Source organism: Megascapheus bottae, chromosome 19 (assembly GCF_031878675.1).
Source record: "Megascapheus bottae isolate mThoBot1 chromosome 19, mThoBot2.hap1, whole genome shotgun sequence".
Taxonomy (NCBI): domain Eukaryota; kingdom Metazoa; phylum Chordata; class Mammalia; order Rodentia; family Geomyidae; genus Megascapheus; species Megascapheus bottae.
Genome location: NC_143527.1, coordinates 17,458,748 through 17,471,819, shown reverse-complemented (window position 1 = coordinate 17,471,819; position 13,072 = coordinate 17,458,748). Strand labels below are relative to the sequence as shown.

The 13,072-nt window shown below is 43.9% G+C and overlaps 1 protein-coding gene across 1 annotated transcript in view; it reads right to left on the bottom strand.

Annotated features, from left to right (window-relative positions):
* The window catches only part of Myo5b (myosin VB), a 251,035-nt gene that overhangs the window by 68,130 nt on the left and 169,833 nt on the right, over positions 1-13,072 (bottom strand). Inside the window, exons 13-16 of the mRNA XM_090353117.1 lie at positions 9,655-9,777; positions 8,561-8,644; positions 2,578-2,733; positions 1,586-1,683 (exon numbers count right to left, since the gene is read on the bottom strand). Of these exons, the coding sequence (XP_090209243.1) occupies positions 1,586-1,683; positions 2,578-2,733; positions 8,561-8,644; positions 9,655-9,777 (461 nt within the window). The remainder of the gene's footprint in view (positions 1-1,585; positions 1,684-2,577; positions 2,734-8,560; positions 8,645-9,654; positions 9,778-13,072) is intronic.

Genomic DNA, 13,072 nt, shown 5'->3' with positions numbered 1-13,072 from the left:
TCTTTTTCTACCTTAAGACCTGTGGTGGAGATGTTGAACTATGGTCTGGGAGCGGAGTTTCAGGGGTAGTGGAGATCCAATGTTCAGACCTCAGTGAGAGCTGCCAAAAGAGATGGCTTCACAGAGATATGTTATACAAAAATTGAAATCATGGAAAGATGGATATAGGTGTTTAGGGAAAAAACCTCACACACCTGTAGCCAGAAAGAATGTCAGGTGTGAAGGAGCAGAACAAGGGACAAGATGGCTGCTGAGGTGCGTGGGAAGTTGTGTAAAGGGTATGATGAGGCATTATTCCCGGCAAGAACGCTGGTGGTCTGGCCATCAAGAGTCCTATACTTGGGTGACTTTCTATCTTCTACCAATGAGAGTGAGAATGGGGAGGGAGGGCAGATAGATAAAGGAAGGCTGGACTTGATCAGTGCGAGCTGCAGGCATGGGTTCAAAATCACACCAAACCCCACAGATATGTACAGTTAGTAAATGTTCACCAGAAACTGAAAGACATCATGAAAGATATTGGGAGAAGGAAGAGCAAAAGGAGACCAATGAATGGGCCAAGCAAGTTCTCATGTAGACTCCATGGGATTGACAATGAACAGAGTGGGGGAGAGGAGGGATCAAGCACTCTGCTATCCAATATACCAGCCAGTAGCCACATGTGGGTACAAAATTAAGTAAAATGAACCAGTTCCTCAACCACAGTAGCCACAGGGGATTGGTGGCTCTCTTGTTGGCTGATGCTGACTACAAAACACTTTCAAGATCACAGAAAGGGTCTCCTGCACAGCACTGATCTACAGTGGCTTTCTGTAAGTTACTCAGACTTCTCATTTGGGAGGTAGAAGCTATTGAGTAGAAGAAACGACAGGGATTGTTATGCCATTATTAAAACAGAGACCAAAGGAAGAGGAATCATTCTGGACGAGGAAGATGAGGATTCGGTCCTGGGATGTAGGTATACAGAAATGCTGCCCCGGAATGTGACAGAATCTGATGATGGATAAGGTTAACTGAGACTTCATGGTACCTGGATTTGGACAGGGTTAGCCACATGAACTGGAACAGAATTGCAAGGAGTCATTCCAACATATGGATAGAGGGGGAGGAGAAAGGGGAGATAGGGAATGCTGAGTATATATGGTGGCAGCAACCATTCAGGAAGCAAGACCATCAGTCTGACCTATCACTCAATGTGACAATCCAGGGATATTTTCCTTGATGCCAGGAAAGCCTTTCTCCAATATTTCCATCCTTGCTTGTTTGAACTTAGTGATTGCTAAGAGAGGTACAGTTTCTATACACTTTATTCACGTGTTATGTGTTGAATAATACCAAAGAAAGTTCCAGAGGACTAGGGAATTCACCGTCTTTCACTTTCCAGTCTAGGACAGCAAGGTGGGACCCAGCCATTGTCTGGTCTTGGTTCAGCCCATAACCTTCCTGGGACAAGAACGACCAGACACCATGCTAAAGCCACAGAGCCTCACAGGCTGCACTCCTCCCTATACCCTTTAGGTCCAGCTGAACCTCTGAGTTCAAAGAGATCTGGACGCAGAGCTGGCTATACCCAGCAGGCACTTACTGGAAGGGAAGCTTCTCGTCATTGGGCTTGATGCAGCGGACATAGTGTGGTGTGGTGGCATTCAGGGTCTCCATGAGAAGATGCAAGGAGGTGCGGAACTGGGGAGGCAAAAGTCAATGGTTGGTTGGTTGATTGGTTGGTTAACAGTTTGTTGAATGTGCAATAATGGGCAACTCATATATGGATGGTGTTAGCGGCAGCTGTTACTGTTTTATGGTTTTTGTTTTTGTTTTTTTGTTTGGTCCTGAGACTTGATCTCTGGGTCTAGGCACTGATCCTGAGCTTGTGTTCAAGACTAGCACTCTACTAGCACTTGAACCACAGCTCTACTTCTAGGTTTTTTGGTAGGTTAGTGGAGATACAAGTCTCACAGACTTTCCTGCTGGGACTGGCTTCAAAATGATCCTCAGATCTCAGCCTCCTGACTATCTAGGATTACAGGCTTGAGCTGCCTGCACTAGGCTTACTAATGTTACAGTTTTTACTGTGGTTAATCTGACTACAAATTAACACTATCAGCTTGTTCCTCAAACTGATTGCATGTATGGCTGGGGATCTAGTAGGATTGAAAGGTGAGAAATGTCCAAGCATGCTAGAAGTGACTAGATTTATATAAAATGTGCAGAATTGGTAAATCAGAAGAATAAAATAGATAATGGTGCCAGGCTTTGGAGCTACAAAGCCCACAGAGACTCTTCAGCCTTCTGCTTCTCAGGCTTAATTAACCCTCTGCTCCATGCTGCAAATCTGACCTCTGACCTCCCCATAAGCTCCTGCCTCAGGATTAATGAATTCTTTACCAGTTTTCCTCTTTCTTCTGCTAGTCCCTCTGGGAGGATCTGAAGTTTCCTCTCAAAGGAGACAAAACTTCAAGAGCTGGTGGCCAGAGCGGCTGATGCTGAGACCTTCGTGCTCTCCTGACCTCATTCCCATCCATTTTCCATCTACAGAGAGACTGGATGGCCAGCCCACAGCTTCTGCCTAGGACTGACCTGGTAACCCACAGATTTCTTGTGTTCCTTGTTGGAGGCCTTCATAGGGGGTCTGGCAGAGCGAACGTTGATCTTTGAAGATGATCCCTTTCCAGAGGCAGCAGAGGCAGGAGCAGGGTCTCTATCATCCCGAAACAAGTCAGCCACTAGTGGGAACTAGAAAGTCACAGGAAGGACAAATGAAAATGAGATCACTGTGCTTTAAGATGATTATATTCTTCCAAAATAACTTTCTAATAAAGCTACTAAGAAATAAATATGTCCACACTGAACTTTGTATACCTGTTCAGTGTACTAAAATGTTCATACCAGCATTATTTATAAGAGCTACAAAGCAGAATGACTCAAATGCCAGCACCTGACCAACGGATAAAATCTAAAAAGCGCTGCCAATTCAATGAAGTATTATTCAACAATATAAAGGAATTTTGCCCTCACAGGTGGAATAAAATAGGTGAACTTCGAAAAAATTATGCTAAGTGAACAAAGTCAGACAAAAAAAGAACACAAAGTGTGCGATTCATTTATATGAAATGTCCAGGGAACAGAATGAGGTTTAGTTACTGCCAAGGGCTGGGAAAGAGATCAATTGTTAGTGGGTACAGGGTTTCTTTTCGCAATGATAAAAATAATCTCAAATTTATAGTGGTGGTATTGTACAGTTTTAGCATATTAAAACCCACTGAATTTTATATTTCAGAAGGATACATTTTTTTAAATATATTTTTTGCCACTCCTGGGGCTTGAACTCAGGGTTTTTTCCGTGTATGCAGTACTGAGGAATCGAACCCAGGCTTCATGCATGCTAGGCAAGCACTCTACCACTAGGCCACACTCTTGATCCTCAGAAGGATAAGTTTTATCATACATAAACATCTTGATTTTAATGGTTGGAAAAAGTCACTTTCCCTGACAATCTTACATAATTTTTACACCTGCAAACATGGACACAACTTCCCAACAATAAGAAAAGCTGCAATCCCAAATGATAAGAAACTCTCCCCTCCCTGGCCTCCTTATCTCAAACTATATAATGTCAGTTTTGTTTATTTTTCTTTTCACTGACCAGCTTTAGGTATGGGGTGAGATGTACTAAACAACCTGTTGATAAACTGGCTAGCCATGGAAATGAATGAAAATCCTTTGACCTTATTTTGGGCATCCTGGCAAACATCCATTTGAGTCTTTCTAAAAGTTGCTTCTTTGGAACTCACAGCCACTTCAACAACACATCCAGAGGAACACAACATGGCCTGTGTCTACAATGTGTCCATAAGTACTACCTTCGGCTTTTCTGCTATCCAAGATTATATAGAGATTTTCCAAACCCAAGGCAAATCTGTCTGAAAAAGGATGAAGTAGGAAAACATTTTCTAAAGACCACTGGACTGTTTTAAGAAAATACCACTTACAGTTGTATGTGTTTCTTTGGAAATATTACCTAGTCACTTGTGTACATAACACAAGAAATTCTTTAAAATTTTTTGTATTACATTTAATATATTCTTGCTCAAAATAGTATGTGGATAGCCATTCAGAAGCAAACACAGGGAACACTGTTTTTGGCTAAGACTGAGCCATGCAAAGCCAAAAGAAGATGGAGGAGGGGCACGTGTGCACTGTCTGCCCTGCTGCGCTGCAGAGGTCATTAGGACTCGCTCATGGTGGGTAGCTCCAGACCACATTGGTGTCAAGATCCCTTCTCTGCTGGCATACAGTAGGCAGCTAGCATAAGACCTTCTTTTCCAGGGACACAGCAGGATGGCCCAGCAGCTGAGTCTATAGTGGCATCAAGTCCCAGCCTGCTGCTTGTCTGACTTAACACACAGTGGTGTCCTTAATAACATATTCTATCTTACAATAAACAAACAAAATATGCAAGGGGAAAATAGTATTCTTGGGCATTTAGAACAAATGGATGTGTTAATGTCATGTTTTAGAGCACTTCTTAAGTCTCTATTTATAGCTCTGTAATAGGTGAAAGGGGAAAGCAATTAGCTACATTACCAAGTCCTCAGCAGCATAACTGGCTTCACTAATTACATTCTCATTAACACTGCTCTATCTCACTGCTCTTGGGAGAGGTCCTCAAACATCCCTCTGGCTGGTGCAGGCAGGTGGGGGTCTTGTCTCATACTGCTTAATTATTCATGACAAGCTCAGACTTCTTTTTTAAATCAAGGATGCCACACCAATGAGGAAAGTTCAGTTTCCTATAAAAGTACTTCATGCATGAAGACCTGAGTTCGATTCCTCAGTACCACATTCATAGAAAAAAGTCAAAAGTGGTGCTGTGACTCAAATGGTAGAACTCTAGCCTTGAGAAAGCCCAAGAACAGTGTTTAGGCTCTGAGTTCAAGGCCCAGGACTGGCAAAAAAAAAAAGGAAAATGAAAGCACATTTAATAGAAGTAGGCATTCACACAAAGATCTGAGATTCAATTGTTCTTAGAGAGATAAGGAATCAATATTAAATTCATATGAAATGAATAGTACAGGGCTTTGTATTTTTCTTTTCATTATTTTTTTTACCTCTGATATGGGATTAGAGGACTGCTCACTGCCTCAGAGGACGGCTGTGAACACTAAAATTTGGCTTGGTAAATAAGGACCTACAAAAATGCCATGATGACAGATGAGGCCAGACTTGCCATCTGCCCGGATGATTTAAAGTGCAGTTAGAATCACTCTCTGCTCTGTAGCCACATCTGTGAACAGCCCATCTGTGGGGTTATGTATGGCAACAGCGCCAGTCTTTACTGTCTTTGGTCCTATCTGAGATGAGCTCGAATGGCTCAAGTAGCAAGCTCTGCACAATCCTCCCATTTAGGACTGGCAGCACAGGCCTGCCTGGAGACCCAAGCGCTAGGCAGTCACAGAGTGACAGGACTGCAGGCCTGGGGGATGGTGGTGGTGACTGGTCACCGGCTGGACAGAAGGATGATCTGGTGAAGGGAACTGTGGGGTGGGAGTGGGGTGGGGTACCACTGCAGACCTATTTTGCGCTCCAATGTAGCCACATCTATAAACTGTTGATGTACACCCTTCAAACCACCAGTTCCACTTCTAAAATTTTGCCCTAAAGACATGATGGCACAAGCAAGCAAATATATGCACAAAGGATAATCACTGACTTGGCATTTGAAATAACAAATAAGTAGCAGTTGCTTTTTTTTTTTTCTTAAAGTAGATGTATGTTCATATGGAAAGAGGGCCAAGGCACAAAGATGATTCTAACAAGTTAGAGGATGAGGCATGCATACTGTGATTATTTTGATCTTAAAAAGATGTTACTCTGTGCTTGTGCATCAGAGGGCAGGTCACAGAGTGGGTGAGGGTGCTTCTAGGCAGTTCTGCACTATTTGAATTTTATGACATTTCTTTTCCAATAAAAACCAAGTATCCACCATCTAAAACAGTATCTGTATAAAAAAGAGCAAACACTGCAGATCAGAGACTGCTATCCTCAGAATGACCTAGATACAAGGTCAGCCCTTAGCTCGTATCTGAACTTGGATTTCACAGTGTTCGGCATTCCCTGATAAAGCTCACTTAAGCCTAGAATCCTGGTATGAACATAATTGATGTCACATGCCTGCTTTCCTGTTGGGAATTTGGAATTTTGGTAATGTTGGTGAATGCTACACAAAGGAAGCCTACTAATAACTAATTCCAAATAAAAAGCCTGGATTTTGGGCTCGGTGGCCTCTTCTAGTATTTCCCAGTAGTGTCAGGCTTGCTCGCTGGGGAGAATTCAGGGTGATCCACTGGGAGAGGTGTTGTAAAAGCTTGTGCCTGGGCGCCCCCAGGTTCACTCCAAGCAACTGTCCTTTGATGGGGTTGCTTTGTATTCTTTTGCTGTCACAAATCACAATCCTAAATACAATGATACCCTGACGTCTGTGAGTCCCTCTGGCAAATCTCAGACCCTATGAGTGGTTTGGGGATCCCAACATGCTCCTTATTTCCATTCATCTTCTTCACACTCACAGCACCCTCAGGGTTCTCACCATGGCAACCTGTATCTGCATCTTGTCTATATGAGGTCACTATGTCTTTTTCACTAGACCACAGTCTCTGAGGCTGACAATATGCTTGTTACCATATGACAAAATAGTCAACAAAGTTGTTCAATAAAATAATAGAAGGTCTGCAAGAGAGTATTTTATGAGCAATAGTCATTTTCAGGTGTGTGAGCATACCTGAGTAACTCAGATGCACAGAACAACATGGTGCAGAGCCAAGCTCTCTGCTAAATGAGACGTGATGGGGTTGACCCCGACCCTGGGAACCTGAGTTCTTCTGTATGTTCCTCTCACGAAGAATACACTTATTCCAAAACAACACAGGTTTAGGTCTGAAGGCCATTAGATTTATAAGGGGAGAGATTAAAGGTCTCTTCACAAGCATTCTAGGACAGAAGGATGGGGACAGTGCTCCAGTGCCTGAGGGTCCTCTCCTACCTGGGTGAAAAGTAGTAAATCTTTTATGAACTACCATGGACTTGAGATCTGGGAAGTTGGGAAGATTAATCTGGGAGATTCATTTTATAATGATCACCAAAGCCACATTCCCATTTACTTAAAGCCAATTGTCTTAGTGATTACTTCCCTGATGTTCTACATATCCAGCATTAACAGGCAGAAACCTACCTTGGGCAGTCTGCCAGCTGCTACTGATTCAAACCCTCTAACTATCAGGGGCCAGGTGATATAACAGGGTTTACTTGGCTTTACATCCTTGAGTCCATTTTGTTAGGTGTATTTTCCCCCTTCTTTATCTCACCCTGTTAAAGCTTATCACAAGGAGAAATTAATCTGCCATTCTCCAATGTTATCAGGCCCCTGCAGTGAGTTCTGTTCTATGGGGCCTGGGAGAAAGCCTCCTAAATCCTGCAGAATCTTCTCTATGTTCCTCTGAAGGGCTGAAGCTGGCAGCAGCATCTGCTTCCATGTGGCCATGAGCATGCTGCTGCGCAGACCTCTCCGGGCCTCCTTGAGCAAGTTACCTGTGTGTATCTCCTTTACCTACTCACCCAGATCACTGGGAAAGCAGCAACTGGGAGACTTTGCCTTGCTCATCTTTGAATGAGAACAGTAGGTTTATGACTCAGAAGCAGGCACTTGACAAATGTGTGTGATAAATTGGTACTTTCTTTTTTTCTATGCTCATCAGAGGAAACCATTGGAAGTCCTAGAGATAACAAAGATTCCAACGTAGATTTAAATGTCCCTTAAATCTCACCAATTCCATGAAGGTAAGACACGTGTGTGTGTGTGTGTGTGTGTGTGTGTGTGTGTGTGTGTGTGTGTGTGTGTGTACTAGTACTAAGACGTGAATTTAAAGCCTGGGCACTGTCCTTTAAGCTTTTTAAGCTTTAAGTTTTTCCACTCAAAGTTAGTGTTCTACCATTTGAGCCACAGCTCCACTTTTGGATTTTTTTTGCTGGCTAATTGGAGGAAAGAGACTCATGGACTTTCTGGCCTGGGTTGGCTTTGGCATGTGATCCTTGAGTCTCAGCCTCCTAAATAACTAGGATTAAGGCATGAGCCTTGGCTATGGTGAGATTTTTGCTCACTGAAAGGTTTTGCAGACTGCTGAACAGACACAAAGGCACAAATACTAGGGTATGAAGGGGTGGAAATAATTTCACATCTGCAAGCCGGAGACGGAGGGGGTGATGTAACGCCAGGCAAGTCTGCATCCTTACACTCATTGCTGTCCTGCTCCCTAGATGTCACCTTTCTGGTAGCTCCCCCATGTCCTTCCATCATCACCGGCTGTCTCTTCCTGTCCCTTATCCCCTGCCTTCTTCCTTCTATCAGTCTATACCCAAATATTTTCAGGCCGAAACAACCAACCAAATAACCCCTCACCTTTGCCTGGCCCAACATCCCTTTTCTTTTGTTTCTGCAGTGCTGGAGATTAAACCCAGGGCCCAGCGCATGCTAGGCAGGCTTCTAGCACTGAGCCCTTCCCTTTACCTTGCTAGCCTTCAGGATGTTGATCTGTTCTTCATATACCGTGTCCCTGTTTTTCTCCAAAAAGCCATCTGAAAGGTACTCCACCTGGGGCCAAAGCAATGGAAGGAGAAAGCTTGTTAGTGCTTCATCCTGATCACATGCCTCCAGCCATTTTAGTTTCATCTCATTGATGTCAAGTTGTCTACATACTGGGCCCCACAGATGTCCCTGTTCAAAATGCAAACATGAGAAGCCATTGTATTTACACAGAGGGAACTGAGTATTCATTTTGTGGAAGAAAATACTATCTTAAAATGGAGTTCCATGATAAAAGACTTCTTTAGGGCTCTATAAATACAGCTTCTAAACCTCTTATACAATACACACTCCAGACCCCTGCATCAGGCTGTTTTGTGGAGGGGGTGTGTGTGCCAGCATTAGAGCTTGAACTCAAGGCCCTTAGTATTTTTTGCTCAAGGCTGGCACTCTACTGCATGAATCTCAGCTTCACTTTCATTTTTTTTCCTGGTTAATTGAAGATAAGAGTCTCATGGATTTTCCTGCCCAGGATGGATTTGAACCACAATCGTTGGATCTCAGCCTTCTGAGTAGCTAAGGTTACAGGTGTGAGCCACTGGTAGCAGGCTAGGCTGTGCATTTTAACAAGATGCTAATTCCCATTACAACCTGAGAATGAAAGAGAACTCCACTGAATGAAGTATCATGTGTACCCCTGTCATGGAAAGGACCTAAGGTAGGGTGACCCATTCCCCATAAGAAGCCAGACACGGAAAAACCCATCTTCACCCTCCCCTTTCTGCTCCAAGCAGGCACACTCCTCCGTGTCCACTGCTGCTCTCTTTCCTGGACAGCAGCCCTCAACTGCTACCTGCACTGCATGTGAAGGGTAACTGCAACATGCCTGGACATCTGTGCCAAATCCTGACAGTCTGGCATAGCAGAGACAGGGGCAGGACGTGGAGCTTACCTAACAGCACAACTTGAACTCATAAGGAAAGCTCCTAGCACACAAAGGGGCTAAGTTTCCCTCCCCCTCCTTGGTCTACCTAACATGGGGCTAAGAGACTGCCCAGGCCAGAGGAGAGGCCAGACACCTTATCTGCAAAGTGGATGACGATGAAGGAAGTATTGGACATTCTGGGCTTCTGGAAGTGCTGGCTGCTGGAATGCCGGTCATAGAGCTTCTGAGCCCAGTTCTGGTCTGTTCCTTTTGGGACCTGGAGAAGAACAAAATAGGACAGAGTGCTTTGTGAAGAAGGAAAAGGGTGTTGAAGAGGAAGTAAAGTGTTTGCAGAGAGGGATGGGTTCTGTCAATGTACTGGCACGATGATATAGACTCAGCTCTCAGACCAGGACCTTAATCGGACTACAAAGAGAATGGCTCCCCTGTGGATGCTCAGGATTCTGCCGTATGGGGACTGGAGCCTGAAGAAACTTCTTGAGTTTCCAAGGACAAGCTGGATGGCAAAAGTGGGATGTGTAGAAGGTGCGGGTGGCAGCTGAGGCTGCAGGAACAGTGAGATGCTTCCTGCAGGGCCAAGGACACACCTGCTCCTCTACCACCTTGTTCTTAATTGCTCGGGTAGTCCCTGCTGCATGACAGCCCCCTACCCCCACTCCCTTCCCAAGTGCACCACACTGATGCACTGTAGCTGCCCTTTTCTCTGCAGTTTTTACCAGACACTCTTGTCCTTATGTGTGTCTTTCTTGGGGATTCTTCAGGACTAAGCTGCGACACATACCATTGGGTTCTGAGCATTTGCATTACACATCTCATGCCTGTTGGGATAATGGGCTGACTGCTCCTTACTGCTTTCTTTCCCTGACCCTGAAAAGGATGTAGACTTGGCTCTGGCCACACATTTGGGTTCAAAGTACCTAGTGATGTTTTGCCTGATACTCATCTCTGCCTCCCAACAAATGGAGGTTCAGAATTACGGGTTTGGTGACATGAACAACTCGGAAGCACAGCTCTTTCCCTGTCTCTCTGAATGACTTTAAAAGGAAGTTAAGCATTTTACTCACACAGAGTCACTGTAACCGAAGTGTTTAACAATGACCCTGGTGAATCCACTGGACATTGGTCTCTGTCCTGTTTGATACCCACCTATAAGAACAGGCTAGACTCAGTTATGGGTTACTACCTGACACATCCTCCATTAACTCAGATTGTACATTTGTCTCAGGCAAGATTGAAGGTGACCCTTACAGTTCCCATTTAAGAAGTGCTTTGGTTATTAGAGGAATACAATTCATGCTGTAAGGAAAATGCTTACATACTTGGGAGTAAACTTCTTAGATCCTTTGTAAGCGAACAAGACTTTTTTTCCCCCCTCAAGATTCAAAGCAACTAATATTGTATATCCCGTGCTAAATGCCACAGAAAATACAAGGAGAGAAACTACTTTCTTGAAGGAGACTATTAATTGTACTGGGAAGACAGTAAAATATATTTAATTCAGCATTTTCTATTTAAATTTGTTTTATATTTATCTCATGTTCAATTTTAGAACCACCAGGTGTAGGAGAGGGAGGGGCTGGCACAGAGGCACTGTGAGGACCAACAGCCACCTGAGGATGGATGGGACAGTGAGAGACCTCAAGATTCTAGCCTAACTGGGCAGTAGAAACAGAAGTCCCATCTAAGCAGATGCTGAGATCTGCTGGTAACAAAATCATCTTGCCTTGGAAACAAAATTGGACTTCTGTGAGACAATCCCATGATCCTGCATGATCACCAATACAGACAGGCATGAACTAGTCAGAGGAGACGAGTACTGAAATTCAGGTGTATGCACTTTCAGACCAAGGTCTGTCTGTTCCCATACTCCTCCCCTATGCCCAACTACCTGTAAGGGCCAACAGGATATCACACAGTGAGGATTCTCAAGGAATGCTAAGAGCTAATGTCCATAGTATTTTCCATGTAGTGTTCTACACATTTTAAATGTACCGATTTACTTAACCATTATCTTCCTAGGGAGCTAGGCACTTGCATGCTTATAAATATTAGAGAAAGGAAAATTGAGACAGTACTTGTGCAAACTCACACAGGAATGAGCAAACCTGGGTTCAAACCAGGACAGGCTGGCTGCAGCATGTGCATACTTCCCTTTTGGACTTTTAGGCCTGAAAACAGGCTTTTGTTTTGTTTGCTTTTGGTATATGTGAATGGGGCTTACTCAGGGCCTTGACTTCTCCACTGGCTTTTTTCCCCTCACAGCTGATACTCTACCACTTGAGTCACACCACCACTTTCAGCTCTTTTGCTGGTTAATTGGATTTTTTTTATCTACTTGAGTTAGCTTAGAACTGAGATTTTCAGATCTCAGCTTCCTCAGTAGTTAGGATTATAGGAATCCAGTTTGACAACAGAGTTTTAAAAGCAGCTACAAAGGCACAGTCAGCTAGAAAGCACTCACCTAAAAAAAAATCTTTCCATAGTAGCAGGTTTGTTCTTCCTTTTCCTCCCTCAATTTTTTCCCCCTCGTACAGGGGTTTGAACTAATGTCATTGCAGTCTACCACTTGAGCCATAACTCCAGCCCTTATTTTTCCATAAAAACAGAGCTTAGTCAGAGAAAGAAAACTGATAGTCTAAATTAGGCTCAGCAGTAGTTCTAGAATACACAGCTGAAACAGAATCCTTTACTAGGAACCCAAAGTGGCTTTATACTTCATATGGGCATCTTTGTACTCTTAGAGCAACGTGGGGGCACTGAACACAGAGCCTCCTCCAGCTGTCATCATTTTGGCTGGCTCTGTCCCTCAGAGGCCTTCTTCCTCTGAGCTGTGGTTGTGGTGCTGGCTTCTAAGGAAATGCCCAGAACAGGCAATTCTATGGAGACAGCTGGGACCATGGGACAGTGGCTACCAAAGGGCATCTTCAGGGCAATGAAGATTGCCTGACAAGATTGATTGAGGAGGTGATGGGTGTGCAGCTCTGAATGCAAAACCCACTGAACTGCATGCTTCAAGTGGGTGAATTGTGTGGATGGGACATATCTCAATAAAGCTGTTATAAGTATGTTGTACTTGATTTTACTTTTTGCTATTCAAAGTTCTCAGGCTTCAGCAACAGCCTGGGGACTCACAGTACTGAGAATGTTCCCAATTGTTCTTTCTGGACCTTGAGCAGAAGTTATTCACAGATGCTGTCCCCAGCCTGAGATATTACCTAAGGGTCAACAAAACAGCTGTCAAAGCCAGACTGGGTGGAGTATACCTTTAATTTCAGTTATGTGGAAGGCAATGGGAAGAAGATTTTGAGCCCAAGACTAGCCTAGGAAATGTTAGAAAGACCCTCTCTCAAAAATCAAAATACAAACAAACAGGTTGGGGTCATAGCTCAAGTAGTAGAGCCCTGGCTTAGAGTTATGCAAGGCTATCACTTCAGTCCCTAGAACTATTTTCCCTCATCCTATACTCTCATCTTCGGCTCCCAAATGTGCAGCAGACAGAATGTGAGTCCTAAGAACCTCAAGGCAAGTTATTCTCTCTGCTTCTTCTTGTT